At 55.6% G+C, this 22,250-nt stretch overlaps 1 protein-coding gene across 3 annotated transcripts in view; it reads right to left on the bottom strand.

The window, feature by feature from the left end:
• Positions 1-22,250, bottom strand: part of DCHS1 (dachsous cadherin-related 1) — a 78,651-nt gene that overhangs the window by 8,632 nt on the left and 47,769 nt on the right. For all 3 annotated transcript variants that reach the window (XM_417264.8, XM_025146979.3, XM_040706243.2), the window contains exons 3-15: positions 17,888-18,076; positions 17,336-17,567; positions 16,108-16,344; positions 14,733-15,752; positions 14,347-14,534; positions 10,091-10,187; positions 9,777-9,934; positions 7,221-8,055; positions 6,688-6,927; positions 6,152-6,277; positions 5,638-5,847; positions 4,286-5,149; positions 3,666-3,779 (exon numbers count right to left, since the gene is read on the bottom strand). In XM_417264.8, the coding sequence (XP_417264.5) occupies positions 3,666-3,779; positions 4,286-5,149; positions 5,638-5,847; positions 6,152-6,277; positions 6,688-6,927; positions 7,221-8,055; positions 9,777-9,934; positions 10,091-10,187; positions 14,347-14,534; positions 14,733-15,752; positions 16,108-16,344; positions 17,336-17,567; positions 17,888-18,076 (4,510 nt within the window). The remainder of the gene's footprint in view (positions 1-3,665; positions 3,780-4,285; positions 5,150-5,637; positions 5,848-6,151; positions 6,278-6,687; positions 6,928-7,220; positions 8,056-9,776; positions 9,935-10,090; positions 10,188-14,346; positions 14,535-14,732; positions 15,753-16,107; positions 16,345-17,335; positions 17,568-17,887; positions 18,077-22,250) is intronic.

Genomic DNA, 22,250 nt, shown 5'->3' on the forward strand with positions numbered 1-22,250 from the left:
CCACCTGCAAAGTCTCCAGAGATGGGGCATCCACCACAGTACTGGGTAACCTGCTCAGTGCCTCACCATCCTCACTGTAAAAGATTTTTTCCTTATATCTAACCTAAATCTACCCTCCCTGAGCTTGAAATGGCCAGTTTAGATGAGAACTGCCCCATGTCGAGCTCCATGCTGCAAAGCTAGCTCATCAAGCCCTAGCCTAAAGTCAGCACTATTTGTCTAGTCTGAATCCATACAAAGAGACTGAAGGGCTGCAAACAGTTCTCCTGCAAGGGGCCTAAGGACACACATCCACATAAGCATGGGCTCTGGCAATGACACATTGCTGTCCTGGTTGCCCAAGGAGGCTGTGGATGCCCCATCCCTGAAGGCATTCAAGGCCAGGCTGGATGTGGCTCTGGGCAGCCTGGGCTGCTGGTTGGCGACCCTGCACATAGCAGGGGGTTGGAGCTGGATGAGCACTGTGGGCCTTTCCAACCCAGGCCATTCTATGCTTCTATGATAAGACCATGGTCTACTAAAACAGACCTAGGTAATTAGTGCATTGGGCAGCCAGCAACAGCATGAAGTTCAACAAAGGAAAATGCCAGGTTCTGCACCTGGGATGCAGTGATGTTGGACACAGGCACAGGCTGGACAGCAGCTCTGCAGGAAGGAACCTGGGGCTGTTGGTGACTCAGTGTGAGCCAGCAGTGTGCCCGGGCAGCCCAAACTGTATTCTGGGGTGCATTAAGCAAAACACAGCCAGACGGTCAAAAGAAGTGATCCTCTGCTATATTTAGCACTGGTGTGGCCTCACCTTGACTACTGTGTGCAGTTCTGGGCTGCACAATATAAAAGCATGCCAAGTTACATGAAAGCATCCAGATGAGGGCAACAAAACTGACAAAAAGGACTGGAAGGCAAGGGGAGAGGCAGGGTGCACAGACAGAGCTGGGCATTAGGAACCATCTCTTTATCACGAGGCTGGTCAGACACTGGATCAGGCTTCATGGAGAGATGGTCGATGCCCACTGGTGTTCAGGAGGCCTTGGATAATGCCTCAATAATAAGCTCTAACTTTTGTTTATCCCTGAGGTGGTCAGGGATTTGGATTCAGTGGTCTTTGTAGTTCCCTTCTGTTCCGTTCTGTGCTATGCTATGCTATTCTATACTAATGATGGCAGCATTCCCAGGGATGCATCCAAACATAACGAGGAGGAACCGGCTCATTGTTGCAGCACAGCTTAAAGCCAAAGGCACCGTGTGCCACTGCTGGCAGCCGGGGAGCCACACTGAGCTGCCCTGTGCCTGCCCCGTCTTCATGGTGCTCCAGAACCTGCATTCAGTCACAGTGTGCAGCCCACTGCCCAAGGAGAAAGCAGAAATGTGCTTCCCAGGCAGACAAATGAGACTTGAGAAGGGAAAAGCCCTGTGTGCTGGGCACTGTGGTGGAGGAAACGTCTCCTCGCTGAGATGAAGTGCCACAGCCACTGAGCCACAGCCAGGGCACGTCCAGGGCAGCTGGGGAACTGCTGGCAGACACAGCCCGAGCAGAGACAAGCAGGGATCTGACAGGACGGGGATCACAGGGACATGGCCGGGGATATTCTGTGACACCACCGAGCTGGGGCTCTTCAGCTTGGAGGAGACTGAGGGGTGACCTCATTGGTGTTTATAGATATGTAAAGGGTGAGTGTCAGGAGGATGGAGCCAGGCTCTTCTCAGTGACATCCAATGACAGGACAAGGGGCAATGGGTGCAAACCGGAACAGAGGAGCTTCCACATAAATATGGGGAAAAACTTCACGGTGAGGGTGAGAGAACACTGGAATGGGCTGCCCAGAGGGGCTGTGGGGACTCCTCTGGAGACATTCAAAACCCTCCTGGCTGCGTTCCTGTCTGACCAGATCTGGGTGTTCCTGTGTGATCTGCTCTGGGTGTTCCTGCTCCAGCAGGGGGACTGGACCCGATGATCCTTCGAGGTCCCTTCCAAACCCTGACATGCTGTGATTCTGTGACTGCTGGACTATGAACCAGCACTTTTCCAACTTGCCGCCCCATCAGCCCCTCCTGCACTTCACAAACAGAGCAGCTTCAGTGCAGCCCCGCTTCTCACTTCTGAACACAGCGTCAGGCAGGCAGACTGCCGTGGCAGTGTGTGAAGTCCCTCACAGGCAGTCCCTGGGACTGAGAACACACAGTGGACCACCCCTGGGTGCAGCTGCTCTCCACAAAGATCTCTGTGAATCTGACTGAATTTCCTGCATCTGCCCTTTCTTTGTCTCTGGGTTTCAGGAACTGCACAGTGGCAGCTGCCGAGCTCTGGCTGGAGCTGGGGTGACTTTCTAGGAGTGACAGAAGCACTGTAATGGGGCACAGTGGGAGGTGGAACCCAGCACTGCGGGCAGGCAGGGTGCAGGCAGGGTGCAGGCAGGGTGCAGGCAGGCCTGGGGAGTTCAGCTCAGTGTGGTGCCGACTGCAGCAGGATCTCTGCAGCTGTAGCTCAACTTCCTCAGGGCTGGGGTTACACAATGATGTGAGGCTGGGACAGCTCTTATGAGGCACTGTCACCTGGTCTGGCCTCTTCCCCATGATCCCAGTGTCCAGAGGCCTCTTCACAGCAGCAGCACAGGGTAGTGAGTGGCTTGCAATGACAGCAAGGTGACCATACTGCTGCTGAAGGGACACGCGATGACAATCACTGTGGCTGGCAGCTGTTAACAAGGGTGCTAATGGTCTGCATGCCATGCCATACTGCAAGTGGCTCACAGGCACAGTGGCCATGAGCTCAAGCACAAGCACTGTGGCCAGAATGGTCTGGAATCCTGTTCCAATCCCAATCATCCAGTAGACCACAAGAAAACTGCATTTTCACAAGAAGCTCCAGCTTGACCTCTGTGCTCTGCAGACCTTCTCATATCCCAACCTCTTCCAAACCGCAGGGCAAGCAAGGTCCCCCCTCACCCTACACTCAGCCAGGACTTCCTTGATGTCAGGGGAAACATAGTCCTTCCAAGGCTGCCCTTCGAAGCTTGTGGTGCAACCAACACCAGCTTGCCTAGCGTCACTGGGCAGTACCCTGCAGCCTGCCTCACTGCTCTGATGGGCTACCAACCACCCACAAACACCACCGTTATGCTCAGCATCTGCTGACTGCTCAGGGCACAGTGGTGCACAGGGAAGGCTCCCTTAGAAATGCCCACAGGTCAGTGAGCTGTTCACCTCTCTTTGTCATGTTTGGGACCATGTGGCCATAACCACCCAGCAGTGCCGCAGTCACAGCAGCTAACATGCACGCTAGAGAATAGGACACAGCAGCCCAGGTGTCTGCTCTGAGATCCCACCTGGGATGTGTCATTTGGCCACAGCCGTGCTGTCTAAGGCAGGGGCACATCCAGATTCTCTCTTAACGATGGTCGTGGCCTCTGCTAACTCCTGAGTGGGGCCTGCCAATTTTGGAGGAAAGGTCCAATTAGCAGGGACCAATATTTCGCTAGGAACTGTACTCGCATTGGACACTGATGGGATAGCGTCTAGACATGAATACTAACACTATTGATTTAGTAGTATAGAGGTGCAAACTGCATTCCTGTGCCTTTGGAGGACTCTGAGCGCTGTGATAGCTGAGCAGGCACTGACAGAGCACAGGCGGCTCTCCCTCCTGTGTGGTTCTGGTGCTTTACCTGAACTGGGCTGGATAAGGAAAGCATTCTTCTCATTGCCGCTGATAATGCTGTATGTGATGCGCCCAGAAGAGCCCCCCATGTGCACAGCTTGGATGCTTGTGACAGCAGTACCTGGAAAGAAAGGCAGCAGTGTTGAATGGGCAGCAGAATGTCAGGGCACACTGAGGGTCAGGGTGGTTTATAGGTAACACGTGTTACACCACAGGAACACAGCCCTGCCTGATGACACTGCTGCCAAAATATGTGGGAACCAATGGGAAACTCTGGGCTGGAAGATGATACTCCTGGGGCCTGTCTATGGCCCTTCTGTGGTCTCATTGTGAACACTGCAGCCACTCCAGCAGCAACTGGGCACCTGTGACTGCTCTTTGCGATCGGAACATCTCGAGGCAAAAGCTCACAGGATTATCACCCCAACACCCTGGGCCGAGTCAGGCCCTGCCATCCCCCTGGGTCTACCCAAAGCATGATGCGGCTTCCTAAGACCCTGCAGTGCTCCCTGGTCTGAGTTCCAGCCTATGAAACTGTTCAAGCTTGGCACCCACCTCCTCCCCCATCCCATCCCATCCCATCCCACTCCATCCCAGCCTGTGCCGAGCACTCTGCCCAGCAGATACCTGGAGCAGCATTTTCTGGCAGGACCACTTCACTGGTGCTCCGGGGAAAGCGCAGCCCCCGGTAGGGCTCTTCCTGCACATGGATCACCACTACACCAGTAGAGGAAAGTGCTGGCTGCCCCAGGTCCGTGGCCAGGATGAAGAGTGTCCGCTGGCGCTGGCTGAGTGAGCTTAGGGGCTGCAGCAGCTGGATATCCCCGGTGTAGGAGTTGATTGAGAAGGCTGAGTTCGGGGTGGCGAGGCGATACAGGATGGAGGCATTGGCACCTGCATCCCTGTCCTCTGCCCGCATGGTGGCCACAACTTGCTTGAGCGGCGTGTGGCGAGACAGGCTGACGGTGACCGGGCTGTGCAGGAAGGCAGGAGCGTGGTCATTGACATCCCGCACCGTGACCGTGACACGCACAGCTGCGCTTTTGGGCTCCCATGGTGCTGAATCCACAGCCTTGGCCAGAAAGCTGTAACTTGGTTGGCGTTCCCGGTCCAACTCCTGGGCACTTCTGATGCGTCCGCTCTGCGGCTCTATCTGGAACATTCCCAGGGACTCATTGCCCAGGTAGTAGGTGACCTGCCCATTGGTGCCCTCATCAGGGTCCTCGGCTTCCAGCTGCAGCACCAGGGAACCAACCGGCAAGTCCTCGGGCACCTCCACCACATAGCTAGCTTGAGCAAAACCAGGAGCGTTGTCGTTTAGGTCCAACACCCGCACATTCACCGTCATGGTTGCACTGCGTGGTGGGGTGCCGTGGTCTTGAACCACTACTGTGAGGCTGTAGAAAGCAACCTGCTCTCGGTCAAGGGCACGTGCAGTGGAGAGGACACCAGAGACGGGGTCTAGGATGAAATCTTGCTCAGGATCTCCATCTAGAAAAGAGAAGGAATAGCAAGATAGCATGACTGTAACCTGAAGTTGGCACAGAAAGGGTCCTGGACTATCCCTGTCTGGGATGGTACAGTGAACTGGTGTCTGTAAGGCCCCAGTGGGACTGAACCTCCTCAGTCCCAGTGTGAGTGTGGGTGCGTTATGCCAGAACAGGCTCCACCAGCTCACAGAGCAGTGCCATGCCACAGTAAGACATGGCATAACAGCTAAGACTTGGCAATCCGTAAATTCCACAGGCCAGAGCAAGCAAGAGAGGTATGGAGCTAGTCTGAGCCTGGGGAAACAGAGAGAGGAATTAGAGGGTGACAGAAGGGAACAGCTACTTGTGATCTGGGGCAGGAGAGAAATGGTGTAGAACAGGAATTGCCACAGGTGATGCTTCCCAGAACTCCTGGCAACCCGTGGTGAACAGCCATTACTCTCCTCCAAGAACGAAGCTGCAGAGTTCCCCGTGCCCCTGGGCTCTCACCTGCCACGCGGTACTCCAAGCGCCCGTTCTCGTCTCCATCAGGGTCAGTGGCACGCAGGGTGTAGAGTGCCACGCGGCTTTGGTTCTCGGGGACCTCCACAGAGCAGGACTCACTCTCCAGTTGTGGTGTGTGGTCATTTTCATCCCCCACTGTTATCCGCACAGTTGCCTTGGAGAGGTTGGGGGGCAGGCCACCATCCTGGGCATAGACTGCAGGAACACAGCAAGAGTGCTGCAGAGTACGCTGCAGACCGGGAGCTACTGCCAATGCCATCACATGCAGATGTCCAGGCAGTCACAGGGCAGCCAAAAATGGGAGCACTGGCATTTTTGTGTGCTCAAATCACCCAACAACTCCGCGTGCCCCACAGGCCTCCATTACTTCCCATGCCCTGCCCTCCTTGCAATGCCGCTCTGTCCCAACAGCAGAGAAAGTGAATCTGTCTGCTCTGTGCTCTCCACCTCTCCCTCCCCAGCGCCTGCTGCTCCCTCCCACGCACCAGCACAGCCATACCCATCAGCACATGCTGCTCCTGCTCCTCACGGTCCAAGGGATGTGTGGTGACAATGAGACCCGTCTGCGGGTGAATGGAGAACGGCCCGCCAGAAAGACCTCCATAGGTCACCTGTCCGTTGGCACCTGCAGGAGGAGCACGTTTGAAGGTAACCCAGTAGCAACACCAGGAACCTCTCACTTGGCTCACTGGCCTGTACTTCCTTCCTCCCAGGGGTCACACTGTGGAAGGGGGTGATCTCACACCCTAGCAAGTAGAAGTGTGGGGAGAGATGGGTGGTGAAGGGAAGCCTCAGCCCTGTTCAGTTTGTGGAAGACAGAACAAGGAATCTCCAAAGAACAAAGGGCACTGACTTGGGAAGCAGTGGGAATTGCAGTCTCTGTTCTCATCAGCTTCTCCCTGAGTCTGTCCCATCCCTCATTGCCAGGCCAGGTGACAGTCCCTCCCTCCATGGTCAAACATGCGCAGGAGGGAGCGCATCCTGTCCTGTGTGCTGTGTCTCCAGAAGGTCCCTGATTGAACCCTGCATCCTCACCCAGGTCCCGGTCTGTGGCCAGCACCTGCAGCACAGGGCTGCCAGCTGGAAGGTTCTCCATGACATGCGCCTCGTATTCAGGCTTCTCAAAGGTGGGAGCTTCATCGTTGACATCCAGCACCAGTATGGAGAGCAGCTGCGTGGCCGAGCGGCGTGGGAAGCCATGGTCAGCAGCCACCACAGTCAAGTTGTGCTGCACCACCTCCTCACGGTTCAGAGCCCGCACAACAGAGAGAGCACCTGCAGACATGGGGAGAGGGCTGAGTTGGGACCACATGGCTTCGAGACCAACCACTCCCAGGACAGAGCTGCTGCAAATCTGCAGGGATGGAGGGGAGCCAGGGACAGCCAGGTCTCGAGACAGCAGGGTCATCCCAGCTGGGTGTGAGCTCCACAAGTTCTTCGCACCTCCAGCTGACCTGAGCTCTCCAGCCCACGCTCTCCTGTGCACCGTACAATACCCCCACGTGTGCCTGCACCCTGCCCAGGCCCCACGCTCCCCGTGTCACCCTGCACCCTCCCCAGGCTCTCACCAGTGCTGGGGTTAAGGTGGAAGCGGCCATCGCCGTTGCCCGCTCGCAGTGAGTAGCTCACTCGCCCATTCTCTCCCAGATCGTTGTCCTGGGCCACCACATGCAGAGCCACGAACCCAGTGGGCCGGTCCTCCGTGACGCTGACAGCAGCAGGTGACAGGAACACGGGCGCGTTGTCGTTCACGTCGGTCACGAACACCCGTGCCGTCACGGCAGATGAACGACGCTGGCTGACGTTGCGGGCCTGGTCCGTGGCCTCCACCACCAGGAGGAAGGAGGCCACAGCCTCACGGTCGAGGCTCTGGTGAAGGCTCAGCAGCCCCGAGCGGCTGTCAAGATGGAAAGGGGCCCCCGGGGGCTCCTGGCGCAGCAGGGCATAGCGCACCTGGCTGTTGGGGCCCACCCCGTCCCCATCCAGAGCCTGGAAGGTGAAGACAGACGAGCCAGCCTGCGCGTTCTCGGGCACCACAATGGTGATGGGGTCCTCGGGGAAGGTGGGCGCCTGGTCATTGCAGTCCTGCACGAGGATCTGTACCAGCACCAGCCGGCTGGACGGGTAGCCGTGCTGCGTGTCCTCAGCGCTCACTTGCAGCGTGTGCCGTGCCCTGGCCTCGTAATCCAGCTCCCGCGCTGCGTAGATCTCCCCCGTCACACTGTCAACAACAAAAGTGCCGTCCCCACCGCCTCCTACCACCATGTAGGTCAGCTGTCCTCGTGTGGGGGCATCGGGGGGTGCCACCGAGCCGATCACAGAGCCGGGCCTGACCCCCTCCAGGGGCTGCAGTGTCAGCACGGTAGCATCCGGCCTGGGCAGCAAGCGGGAGGACGGCAGCACCTGCGAGGAGAGGCAGCGGTCAGGGATGCGCTCTGGGAGGGATGCTGGGGAGCCAGTGCAGAGGGGACAGGCAGAGTGCAGGTTGAGGGAGGCCAGGTCACAAGTCTTGTGGCCTGGAAAACACATGGAGAATGAGCACAGGTGTGACAGGGTGAAAGACAAGCTTCGTCTGAGGAGCTGTGGCAGGCAAGGACAGAGCTGCCGACTGAGCAGAGAAGGTTCTGGGGGATCAGTGCATATACGTATCTGAAGAGAGAGCGTATGGCTCTTTTCTGTGGCACCCAGTGAGAAGACAGGAGGCACTGGGCACAAAGGAGAGCACAGTAGTTTCCTTCTTAACACCAGGAAGTCCTTCTGTATGGGGTGGGGAACTGAGCACTGGCACAGGCTGCCAAGGGAGGTGGTGGGGTCTCCATCCATGGAGACCTTCAAAAGTCACCAGGACGTGGTTCTAAGCAAGCAGCTCTGGGTGGCCGTGCAGCAGGGAGCGGACCTGATGGACACGGAGGTGCCTACAGCCTCAGCCATCATGTGGTCCTGTGAGTGGGTTAGGTACTGTAATGCAAACAGATGCCAGCAGAAACAGTTCTGAAGAGAAGTAACACTCAGTCAGATGAGCGGTACAGAGAAGACATTCAGTATGATCCAAAGACACATAAATGCTATTATGAGTCTAATTAAAGGTACTGATATTAATTCAGGGATGAGAGTGAAGAGCAATAGTGTCATCTGAGGGGAAATGTCTCGAAGAACTCAGTGCACTCATGTGAAAGAGCTGGGGAAATGGAGAATCCAGCAGAACTATCAGCGTGGGAGCACCAGAACCAGTGATTGTGGAGCAAATAGCTCCATTGTGGGAACGCAAACAAGCACATCAGCCTGGTCTCATTGCTCTGAAGGCCGCAGCAGAACTTTAAAGACGAGAACAGCTACAGATATGGCATGAAAAGGAAATGTTTTTGAGACGTGTTGTGGAATGGCTGAAGGCAGATGTGCCAGTCTAACACAGGGCTTCTTCATTCAAGCACAAAGGAAATGCAGCAGGTCTAATTTAATCTAATAATAGAAGAAAGCTGTGCACACGATGGGCTCGCTGATGGCGTTACAGGGCACTGCCTGCACTCTGTGCAGCAGGACATCAAACATCAGGTGGTGATGGGAACTGCAGCAACACGACGGTGTGAAACGGGGCACCACAGAAGTGCATTGACCAGAGGGAAACTGGAGCCTGCTGCACAATTAAGCTCTTTACTAACAACAGAGAAAGGACTTGGCTGTCTGAGCCAACGCACCAGACAGTGAGCACCACAGTTAGGCAGACATGAAGAAAACCCCAGGTCTGGAGAAGAAAAATGCCAGGAAGAATTAATGTCTCCAGGCAGGAAAATTCTAAGATCTCCCCCACAGCGGCATATCAAGGACAGGGCGGGCTGTCCAGGTCTGGAGAAGACAAGTGTTTACCACTAATGCTGATGCTGATGACTTTGTGAATGAGGATATATGCACAACGGCAGCCAGCCCCGTCCTTTCCCATTCCAGGTCCTCCACACAGATGGTGAGGATGGAGCAACAGCTGAGCAAAGGCAGCGGCTGCTCTGGGATGAAGGCGGTGCAGAGTAAGGATGGCAGAGAGGAATGCTGCCAAGCAGCTACACGGTGTCCTTCGAGAGGTGAACAATGGGCGGGTGGTGCAGGGATGAGAGCGGTTGGGTGCTGGATACCTGAATACGAACGATGGCTGAGGTGGTGCAGGGCACCATGCCCCGGTCACTGGCCGTCACCGTGAAGACATACTCAGCGCGGTCGGCTCGGCGCAGCACCGTGGCAGTCCGCAGCTCCCCGGTGGCCGTGTGCAGTGTGAAACGCTCTGCCCAGGCTCCTGCGGAGAGAAGGTGAAATGCTGCAGAGAGAGGAGGGAGGGTGGGGGCACGCGGGGATGGAAGAGAATGTGTTGTGGCAGAGCATCCGTCTGCCTCTGAGGGTCACAGCTGCGTGGCAGGGAGCAGCGCCAGATGGCCAGGCTGGCAGCTCATACCTGTTAGTGAGTAGGTGATGGTCCCATTCTCGCCCTCGTCAGGGTCCTTGGCTTGCAGGGAGGCAACAAGAAGTCCCGACGGCTTCTCTTCCAGCACCTGCAGCACAGCCCAGGGAGCAACTGAGGGACATCCTTCATACCATCCCCAAGACCCCGGCACAGCAGTATCTATGCCTTCCTACACCCATTCTACACCCCACCCAGGGCACAGCCCCCCAGCCAAGACCCACAGGCTGTGCCTGAGGCTGGATGACGTGGGGAAGTTTGCAGCCAAACAGGCGGAGGGAGGTCCTGCCCACCAGCTGTCCTGTGATGCCACATGGCTTAGTGCAGCTCAACAGCCTTGGTGCACGCTGCAGTGGCAAACTACAGGGTGATGGAGGGACACTCTGCCCATGTTACACCCAAGGCCTCTGCAGCGAGGAAGATCCCCTCTGGCCCAGAGAGCCCTTCAGAGGGAAATGTTTGAGCACTAACTGGTCCAGAGGCCGCTCATCCTGGAAATGGAGAGAGTTCCTTCAGCTCCCCGCAGCCAGTGCAGGGTGGTTGATGATCCCTGGAAACGCAGCAGGCAGTTCTTCCCGCACCCCCACACTCTGACTCCTAGGGCTTTTCCCTCTCTCCTTTGCTCCTAGTTAGCACTGCTGTCTGCAGACACTTAAGACTACCATTTTGTGTCAGTGCACCATGTGCTCAGCTAACCCCACACTCTGGGCTTCCTGACAGAACCCACATGGAGCAGCACTGCAGGGAAGCTCCTTTCCTGGACAGCTATCAAAACGGACACATCCCTGTTACCCACCCATCAGCTTTGGGGTGCCCTCGGTGCCCCACGCCTGCTGGCAGACGGTTCCTTCTCTGGCACAGACTCCTCGCACCTCCCCACCCCTCAGCAGCAGAGCAGAAGCGCCGCTCAGCACAACGCTGCGATCTGTTCCCCATCAGTACAACACTGTCACACATCAAATTCTCATCCTACTGCACAAATCATCTCACAGACAGCTCTCTGACCTCTGCGTGGTACCATTTCAACGCATGCATGCATGCAAAAGACAAACACAGTCCATGCAAGAATGTAAGGGAAGAGGCTGCAGGCCCTCGGGAGGAAGCATGTGCTAACAGTGCTGCACAAGCAGTTGGCACAACGCTGGTGGTGCTTTGGGGGGGCGTGGGGGGGGCAGAGGAGCTGGACTTGTTTATCCAGGCCAAGCAGTGATGTGACTGCACTCTGTAAACACTGGGGAAAGGGGAGGGAAATTCCAAGGAGAAAGAAGAGCTCTCTAAGCAAAAACACAATATTGGCACAAGAACAAATGAGTATAAAGTGGTCAGAAATTAGTTTAGGCTGGAAATTAAGAGCTGGTTTCTAACTACTAGATCAAGGAATCTGGAACAGCATTTTGCAGCAGTGATGGAGGCAGAGGACCTTCTAAATATAACCCGCTGTTTATGAGGAGGACTGTCTGCGTGGACACCTCTCAGCAGAACTGTGCCTGAGGACCCCTCCAAGCCCCTCTCTGTAAGGGGCTGGGGCAGGGCTTGCTCCCCGCGCTGTTCCTAATGGCCCTCAACTGAGATACAAAGGGCTCCCACGTTGTGTACAAAGCCACACTGCTCGTCCACCAGGAATCCAACTCCATTTGAGAAAGCAGTGACTCAGCGGGGGAGTTAAACAAGCATCATGCACACAGGCTCCATTAGAAATGCCATTTCAGATGCTCAGAGGAACGAACAACAACAGATGTGGCATTGCCTCTGCAAAAACCCCAGCTTCACTAAAACTGCTGCCAGGAGGGTTCACGCAGCTCGGATGCCCACTGCCCAAGAAGGCTGCTGCAAACGGTCCAAAGCTCAGAGCAGCATCTCGACGAGTGGCAGTGCTGGCAGTGGCAGCAGCGTGTATGCAGGGAGGATGCAAGAAGTAGGGCACGTATGGAGTTATTCTCCTGTGAACCTCTCCAGCCCCGGCAGCCTGTGGCTCTCAGTCACTTCCTGAGCCACAGATCGTATTTTTGTTCAGCAGACTTTGACGGATTTTTTTCTTTCCATGAATTCATCTAATTTTGAACCCATGCAACTTTTGGCAACGATTTCATGTTTTAATTACGCTGTGCATGACAAAGTACTGTCCTTGTTTATTTTAAACCTGCTGCCCGGTCATTTCCTTCCAAGCTGCCTAGTTTTTGTACTGTGAAAAAAGGACCTTTCCTTTCCATACAGCTTCCTCTGCACCGCTCAGGGCACACCTCTGATATGCGCTCCCACAGCTTCTATCATGCCAAAGAATGTTCAAATATTTTCTATCTGCATGGAAACCACTATCTACTGGAGATCACATTAACACCCTTTTCTCAAGCCTTTTTAGCACTCCTGCTGCCTCAGTGGAATGGGGGCAGAGCAGAGGGCACACACAGAACTGGAGATAATGAGGTTTTCTTTCAGTCTCTGCTCCTTTTCCGACAAAACCCAGCATTTCTGACTGCTGCTGAGACCTGAGCTGACATTTTCAGAGCACATTTACAGTGATGCCTCAATTTTCTCCCTAAGCTTCAGCAGCCAGTTCAGAGCCCATCACCGTGCAGAGTGAAACTCACACTGCTGCTCGCCATTCACTTTCCAGTTAGAAGCAGTGAATGTCATCTTCCGTCTTCTTTCCTCACTGAACAGTAAAAGACCTTTCTGCTGTTCTTCACTGGGAGACCTCACCTTTATCACCACAAATAAACCAGTAACATCAGCAAATGGCCACCTGTCCTGGAGGGTATAACAAGATGCTGGATAGCAAGGACGCCAGCAGCAGCCCTGGGCGCTCCCCAGGGACGTCCCTGCTGTGAAAGCAGATGTTTACCCCCCCACACCGATCTCTCTCCTCTTCCTGGTGACTGCTCCCTGGCAGAACCTGGTAAAGAAGACTCAGGGTTTGTTTCTGCCATCCCTGTGTGAGCACCTCCTGGACCTGACACACACTGCCCACGTGCTTGAGGAACACGTCTCACACAGTGAGAGAGGCCAACCCAGCTCACGCTTAAAGCCAAGTACTGGTACAGAAACCCCCTCTGCTTTGCAATAGCAAATCTTTTCTGCAATAAATCACCAGGTTTATGCTCATCATTACGTTTCTCCTTTTTCCTCTGAGCCTTTCTTATACACCTCGATCATCCAAACGACCTCTTTCTGTGCTTCACTCTTCTCTTTCAGTGTTTCCTACCGGGAGAGCTTAAAATCAAAGTGTACAGACAAGAATTGGGTTCAAACTCTCATCACATTTACCTGCCCTCCCAATCCTACACCCATCTCAGCCGTGCTCTGTCTCCTTAAGGATGCATATGCTTTTGTGGTACCTCTGCAAGAAAAGAGGCCTCCCAGGCTCTAAAACACTCTGAGTGTGTCATGGCCCACATGCTGGGACTCACTGCAGTGCTGCACACGTATGTTGTATGTGCCCCCACACAGAACTCTCAGCAGACGGCAGACAGTGAGCACTAGCACTGCCACCACCAAGCTCTTTCAGCAGGCAGCCTGTCGTGCTTTAAGGTGCAGTTCAAGTGCATCCTTTCAGCTGTAGATGCTCCCCATTCCATAGAGATGAGAGCAGGCCTTTCATCGCTCATGCAGTTGTGCTGCTGTGTCCTGGCCACGCACCACTGCAGAGGGGCCAAGCAGAGCAGTGCTGGGGGACAAGGCCTGGTCCTCTCTCCTTCCCTTCAGCAGCACAGACATAACTCAGAGCACAACTCTCAGCCCTGGCTGACCTTGGCCACCACACCACACTTAAAGGGAAAGCTGAGCAGGGACCCACTGCAGATTCTCAGCAACCTGAAGAGCACTTTCTTGACCTCCCAGAAACCAAATTGGTTACTGTGAAGGTCCTGAGACCCACAACACAAACGTACCCCATGCTGCCCTGTCCATCAGTGTTCCCCTCTTGGCTCCACCGGCTCAGGTTTAGGGCTCCCTCTCACTTTCCCTCTTTGCAGGCAGGTGTCAACCCAGACCTTCTGCCCACTGTTGGTCCTGTTGGCCCCAAAGCTCTTTGCAGACTGCATGTGCTATGTGCACAAGGTCTGCATTTCCCAAGGACGTGCTCATCTCATCACACCCTCCCTGACATTTGCTAGACTGCCCTGACTGTTGCATGTTTCTATGCAAGCAACCTGTGCCTTCTCATCTTTCACCATGAGACTCTGCTCTGCCCTCACCCTTCCCCAGCTCGCCCCCCAGCCCAGCCCACCAGGGCCTCAGCCTGCTCCACTTACCTGCACGGGCAGCTCCTGGCCACCAGTGATGTGAAGGAAAACAGGAGCGTTGTCGTTCTCGTCCAGCACGGTGACGTAGATGGTTCCTGTGGCACTGCGGGGCGGTGCTCCCCCATCCTGCACAATCACCAGCAGCTGATAGCTGGACTGCAGCTCCCGGTCCAGGCTGTGCTTGGTGCTGAGCTCCCCTGCGAGGGAGAAATGGGGACACAGCTCAGCCCCAAAATCTCTTTAGAGAAGGGCTTGCGCTCAATCATGTCGGGGAGCCCAGCACCACAGGGGGAGGAAAATGAATAATGTGGGGTGGCACTGGCTTGGTCTGCATCACTTCTGACATGCCCTGAGCTTTCACCTCGATCAGCCCAGGAAGGCAGGGGGACTCTCACCTGTCTGCGTGTGGATGAGGAAATTGGAGTCGTGCTGCAGCAGGCGGTAGGTGAGGCGGCTGTTCTGCCCAGCATCCCGGTCGCTCGCCATCACCCGCCCTACACTGCTGCCAGGAGCCTGGTTCTCAGGCACAGTGAAGAAGTACCGCTCCTCACTCAGCCGGGGGCTGTTGTCGTTCTCATCAGTGATGCTGATCCGTACGGTGCTGGTGCCCGTTTTCCGGGCCTCCCCCCCTGAGCCACTGCCTCCCGCCGATGCCAGCACCGTGAGAACATACAGGTCTCGCGTCTCCCGGTCCAGGGCACTTTTGACATACAGCCATCCGCTCTCAGACATGATGCCAAAGCTGGCAGCATCTCCATCTGCACGCAAGTGGTAAGTCAGGGTCACATCTTCTGCGTCCCGTGCCAGGGCCCGCACCTGCAGGAAGCGTGTGGAGACAGGCACGCCTTCCCGCACCTCCACACGGTAGGTGAGCGTGTCAAAGATGGGCCCGTTGTCGTGCTCAGCTTGCACGTGTACCAGGAGCGTGAAGGTGGAGCTGAGCTGGGGCACGCCGCTGTCTCGGGCCACAATGGACAACCTGTAGGCTGCGCTGGCTTCGTACTGCAGCACCCCGACGAGCCGCACTGCCCCCGACGAGCGCTCGACGCTGAAGGTGCCATCGCCTCCTGACACCAGCTCAAAATTCACCTGGCCGTTGGCACCGTTGTCGCGGTCCTCGGCCTGCAGGGTGTACACTGTTGTTCCGGGCTCAGTGGCCTCCGGCAGCAGGATGGAGTCAGAGGGAGATGGGAACGTTGGCGCGTTGTCATTCACATCTGACACGGAGATTTTCACACGGGTGTTGCTATAGGCCGGGGGGGAACCACTTCGGGCCTGGACATCCAGAATGAGGACTGCCTGAGATTCGTGATCCAGAGGCAGGCTGGTGTGGAGCTGCCCAGTGTCAGAGTCAATGGAAAAGTAGCCATGAGGATCCCCCGAGGAGATGGAATAGAAGATGTCATCAGTATGACCTGTAGGCGAGGAAAGGAAGACAGGAATTATTTGTGAACCCGGCTTCCAGCCCACTACGGGGAGCAGAAGAGCTGGACAGTGCTGTCTGGGGCAGGCTGTGCTCTGGAGGTGCACAGCAGCACTGTGCACGTGTGTGTGATGCACAGGCGGATGGGCACATGTGTGTGTACACACGAGCACGTGTGGGAGCTGAGTGCAGCTGAGTGACACGGAGTGCGTGCTCACGTGTGTGTGCCTGTGTGTGTGCATGGAGCTCCCGGGATGATGTTGCTCTCTGAGGAAAGGTAGTATTGGTGCTTTGAGACAATGCAGGGACAGTGAAAATAGCTGCAAAGGAAAGGGCCAAACCCGTACCAGGAGGATTTTGGGCACGGACAGCCCCCACGCTGGCGCCCTGCAGCATGTCCTCCGGCACCGTGAAGAAGTACTGAGCTTGCTCAAAGACGGGGGGTGAGACTGTGCCCTCCACGACGCTGATGTTCACCCGGGCATTCGGCTGTGCCTGTAGGCCCCCTCCGTCCTCTGCAGAGATCACCAGCTGCACCAGGGTGTTGGCCTTACCGCTCAGGGACCACGAGAGAGAGATGACACCTAGGAAAGAGAGCAGTTCAGAGCGCACTGTACCCACAGCCCTGCCCATCACCCAGCACCAAAGGAACAAAAGGACCGAAAGGTGTCACGGGGCAACTGGCCGTGGGAGAATCGGAGTAAAGAAGACAAATCTTCCTGGGGAAGGCTCCCCAAATTCTCCCTTCTCGATCTCAAGCCCAGCCCTTAGCTAAGCAGCTGTGAGGGCTGCAGTAAGCAAGCCAGAGAGCAAGTCTTGGAAGGGGAAGGATGGAGTAGGATTTCAGAGGTGGGGTATGGGGTGAGGGCCAGGGTATAGCGAGGACAGGTTGGATCTGTGCTGCGAGGAGCCTCCTGGAAGAAATACACAGCTGAATGACCTTCCTAGACAGGGCCTACAAAGGAGGTTGCCCTGTGTTACGGTGGCCAATACGCCTGTTTCATCCCAGACACATTCTGGCAATCTAGGGACTAGTGTGGGGAGACCTGATGCCTGTAGTGAGCACAAGACACCATCCTGTCCTTCTGAGAGCCCCTGGCATCACACAACCGTGTACCCACTTCCCCAAGCGGAAACTGTTCTGGCTTTGGTGGCCAAAGAAGGCAAGCACTGAGAAGTCAACGAGAAAGGTTAAACTAGGAGAGAGATAGAAGGGAGGAAGAATAAACTGAGCAGGGGAGGGGAGGGAATTAGGCAGGGGCAAAAAGCTAAGCAGGATACATCTTGATGGGGAAAAGCAAGTACAGTGCAGGAGGAAAGATGTAGTGAGTCTGTGATGACAATGAAGGAGAGGAAAAAAGAGAGCAAGGAGAAGAAATAAGGAGTCAGAAATGGAGGACGGGCAGCCAGAGGATCAAGCTGGAACAAGGACGAAATAGGAGAGCAATAGACATTCTGGTAGCATCCTGCACAGCTGCAATGGCCAAGCAGTAACCCTTAGGCCGGTTTTCACATCTTCCTGCACCACACTGCTCTGCTTGGTGCTGCCTCTGGGTCCCGTGAGTTCACTCTCACCTGTGTCCTTGTTGAGGGAGAAGAGGGGGGGGGAGTTCCCCAGCACAATGCGATAGGTCACTTTCCCATGCATCCCCTCGTCCTTGTCGTGGGCAGTAACACGCAGCACAGCTGTACCCGGCATGCTTTGTGTGCTGATGCTGGCAGCATAGTCCAGTGGGTAGAACACCGGCCGATTGTCATTTATGTCCTCCAGGAAAACCTTCACATACACCATGGAGTTCAAGCCACCCTGTGGAAGGACCAGAGAACCACAGAATGGCTTGGATTGGAAGGGATCTCAAGGACCAACAGGTTCCAATCCCCCTGCTGCGGGCAGGGTTGCCAACTGCTACATCAAGTATTAGACCAGGTTGCCCAAGGCTCCATCCAACCTGGCCTTTAAAATCTCCAAGGATGGGGTATCCGCAGCCTCTTGGGGCAACCTGTTCCAGCACCTCACTGCCCTCTCAGTGATTAGAGATGGGGCAAAGAGCAGGGCAAGAGCAACTATATCCTCTGTATGGTGCTGAGACAGCAGCGTTGCATACCCACGACCTCTGCAGCACTCACCCCATCGACAGCAGTGATGGTGAAATCATAGGCAGACGTGCCCTCGTCGCGGTCCAGAGGCTGCGTGGTGCACAGATGCCCCGTGTGCTTATCGATGCTGAACTGCGTTGGGACCACACTGCCGATGCCAGAACCAAGAGAGTAGGAAAGGGACCCAAACAAGCCGCTGTCGGCATCAGTGGCTGTCACCTGGATGGGGGAAGGCACTATGTGAGCAAGGTAGCACCACTGAGACCACCAGCCTGAGCAGATGGACCCACCCACCACCACCACCTCCACAACCCACTGCTGCCCTCCATTCCACGGCCCTCAACCACTGCACAGCTCTCAAAGCTGGCTACAGTGAAGCAGACCAACCATTATGCCTCAGCCCTGCCATTCTTCTCCTAGACAAGGTGACTTCCACTGCAGCACTCCCTGGAGGGCCCATGGGTGCCTGGAGCAATGTGCAGGCAGCAGTGGGGCACACCGGGGTCGGCCTATGCTGCCTCGTCCCCAGAAGAAGACACAGGGCTGGTAAGCAGAGGCTGTCAGGCTCACAAGAGCTGCACCATGCTTGCTGTCTGCAGTGCTGCCACAGGCGTCTGCACACCAGGGGTGGTTTGTTCCAGGGGTAACCTCTGTTCTTGCACCCCTGGGGCAACATCCACGACCCAGATCCAGTGACTTCCCTTAGCAAAGGAAAAGGCTGTATGGGAGGGGGTGCAGAAAAGCACACAGATGCCAAAGATCTAGCAGCCAAGCATCCCCACTGCACCCAGCCTGAGCAACCAGCCAGGGACAACCCATGCTTTTGCAGCTGCTAGACTTGGCCTTCTGCTCATTCTCCTCTGCAAGCTTGTCTTAAGCTGGGAAGAAAACCCTTCTTCCCCATGCCCCAGGTTCCATCCTGTCCTCAGAGCTCTGTGCCCAGCAGCCCTGGGCTCCGAGGAACATGACGGGCTGGCACTGCCCTCTGGCAACCAGGCCCACCCAAACCTGTGGCACAGGATTTACAGCAGCAGTCACAGACACGGCAGGGGAATTAAAACAGCTCCTGCCTGCAAGATCCCACTCTGCCTTGGGTTCCTTGCAGCTCAGGCTAGCAGAAAACAGCTTCCCCCTGACCGCAGCATCACTGTCCATGGCTCGTCCACCAGCTGGGAGCTCGGAGCGGAGAACAAAGCTGGAGCACAGAGCCAGGAGGGAGGCAGCTGGGCCAGGCCCGGGTGAAGTGGAGTTCAGGCCTCGTCAGCCACAGCTCCTCCCAGCAGCAGCGCTGGGGCCTCGGCTCCCGTGAGCAAGAAGCGCAGGAACGTTGCACACGCGCCAAGGAAAGGGCCCAGCTGGGGGCTGCAAAGAGTTCCTTCCTACGGGCAGGGCCCCCAACCTGAGCCGCTACCAGATCCTGAGAGATGGAGGAACAACCGGGGAGCACAGAGGCTGCTGGGCCAGGGAAGACAAAAGGAAGCAGGCAGAGGACACACATCCCCTTCATCAGACCTCATGTTCTTGCCCCTGGGAGTACAGGCAGCAGCTGGGGGAGCCCCTCGCCAGCTCTCCAGCCCTGCACCCACAGCCCCCGGGAGGGGAGTCAGCACCTGCAGCACCCCCACCAGTCCTCCTGCCTGGAGGCCTTGGCTCCCCTTCAGGGGAGAGGGGAGAAGCTGAGAGCACACCAACCACGAACACTGTGCTCCTCACAGAGGGAACGGATCTGCTCCTCAGCCCTGTGGCACTGCTGAAGATGCTCCAGGGAACAGGATCCCTCCTTTCTGCTCCAGCTGCAGAGCACTCAGAGCCTCAGGTGCCGACCGCAGCCTGTCCAGAACACACCCTGGGGAACTGACCCCACTGCCTCCCTCTCCATTCAGCCTCTTCCCTCTCTCCTGCCCCAGCTCCCTCTGATGCACCACCAGCAGCATGGGCTTAGAGATGCTTGGAGCTCCTGGTCCAAGGAAGCTGGAGGTGTCTGAGGCTGGATGGGCTGGATGGAAGGCAGGGGGTTGGAACTAGATGATCTTTGAGGTCTCTTCCAACCCAAGCCATTCTATGATGATTCTACCACGAAGCTCTGGCACAGGGAGTTCAAAGCACGGTTTGGCTGTCTGCAGAGGGTCACGGGGCAGGCTGGGCTGAAGCCAAAGAGTGCGTATGGTCACTATGTGCAGCAGAGGCTGAATATCTGGTTTGGAGGGCCACAGGTGAAGTACAGCATGAGTCTGGATGGGATGACTATAAGCCTGTGTCATTCAGACCAGAATCCATCTAGAGACTCAAACATCAAGCTGAGGCTGTCAGGGAGCAAGAGGAGGGTGTTAAATCAGGGATCTAACGATAAGGACAGTTAGCAGCAGCTGGGGTTGCTCATCTGTGAGTATAAATCTGACCCCTCACGTTGTGGAAACATTTATGTGAGTTACCTGTACTCTGGCTTCATGCTGAATGTCACTATGGGAGAACTGCCCTGTATCACTGCACTCCAGCTGTGTGCCATGATAGGGTTTAACTGGTAGCATTCAAAGCCACTGCAGATGGAAACACACCTGAAATGGTTAAGCTGCTCTGATGGCTGGGATGGGCACCGTATAGCAAATTAGCAATGTCTTTTCTTCAAAATGATCTGCTTATCACTCCCCAAATACTCTAAAATGCATGTCAGCTGCTTTAAAATACTGTACAGAGAGAAGCTCTACAGCACAGTACATTATTTCCTGTAGGCTTCTCTGGCCAAGGATGCTGGTATTTCCAGAACAGCCCAACCTTCCCCATAGTGACAATCTCTGCCCTAAGACAGTTTCACAGTGGAAGTTATCTGAACTCCAGCTTTCTGCCATAGGAGCTGGGTGGCATTTTGGGAACAGGGGAGAAGCATTCGAGCCCTCACTATTACACAGCATAATGCTATCTCCCTGGATGCTCTCTGGTACCCAGAGCCATCTCCCTGCAGGAGTGCCTCATGGCAGCCTGGCACCAGAGGCCGGCATCTGTCTGGCTGTAGAGCCAAGGCATGCTCAGAGACGTTCCCCATTCACGTGTGCTTGGCAGTCTGCCTCACCACCCTGCTGCACTGCCTCAGGAAGCAGTGACTGCCCGTGAACAGAGCTCTAGCACAAGCCCTGTCTGCATGCAGTGTCCCCCAGCACTGCACACCGTGACAGCCATGGCCAGGTCTGGTCTGTAACAGACTACTACACTCCTCCCATGTCCTGCAGCATACCTCAGCCCTATCCACCTCTTGTGTCCCACGCTGCTCCACCATGTCCCAGGTGCCATACAGATGACCGGTACCTTTCTGTTGTCACCCTACAGCATAAATCCTTCACCTCCCTGTATAGTCGGCCTCCTCCACCATTTCTTATCCAGACACAAAGTAGCGCCCCAAAGTTCCTTGGGGATGTGCAGAGCTCGCAGCTGACCATGTGCTGGAGAGCACAGCATGGGCTTGAGGCACTCCTCGCCTCTCCTCATGTCTGCCACCTCCCTTGCAGGACAGCCCACAAGAAGAGCAACACAGCTCTTCTTACCAGGGAACCTGATCAGTGTTTATAAACGTCTGAAGGGCGGTGGGAGGTAAATGGATGCGGCCAGGCTCTTCTCGGTGGTGTGTAGCAATAGGACGAAGAGCAATGGCCTGAAACTTGCACAAAGGAAGCTCTGTACTAACAAGCAGAAGAGCTTTTTTACAGTAAGGGTGACAGATCACTGGGAGAGGCTGCCCAGAGAGGTTGTGGAGTCTCCTCCTGTGAAGAAACTCAAGACCCATCTGGACGCCCACTTGTGTGACCTCTTGCAGGGTACTGCTTTAGCAGCTGGTTGGACTCAATGACCTCCTGAGGTCCCTTCCAGCCCCTGTGACCTCAACCTACTGAGGTGTGCTGACAGCACCCCGGTTCAGGGCCAGTCAGAGCTCATTGCCTTCCAGCAGTGTAACAGAAATGCACTTTGCTCTGGAATTCCTTGATTCTGGGTACTGTGATGTGTAAGTTAAGAATCCATCTACTCACATTCACACTGAAAAATCCACCGCAGGACTTAGAGCACGGGGACATTGATGATAACCCAATAAGTCCCTGGAGTTGAAGAAAGTGTGCCAAGGGGGCAGCAGTACCTGAGGGATCTCCAGATCACAGACCCCAGCTTTCTCTCACAGAGAACTTCAGTTTCCCAGGCCAACAAGGGGTGACACAAAGCTGGATCTGCTGTTCACTGATGAGGAAGAACTGTCTGAGGATGTGATGATAATCTAGTGACCATGAAATAGTAGTGTTCAGGATGCTAAAGGGAGCAGGAAGGAGGGTATCAGGATACAGACAAAGCAAGACCTCCGCTTCTACAGGGACCTGGTAGCTGTAAGGGATCCCTTACATGAGCAGCAGCTCTA

This window comes from Gallus gallus, chromosome 1 (assembly GCF_016699485.2).
Source record: "Gallus gallus isolate bGalGal1 chromosome 1, bGalGal1.mat.broiler.GRCg7b, whole genome shotgun sequence".
NCBI classification, from domain to species: Eukaryota; Metazoa; Chordata; class Aves; order Galliformes; family Phasianidae; genus Gallus; species Gallus gallus.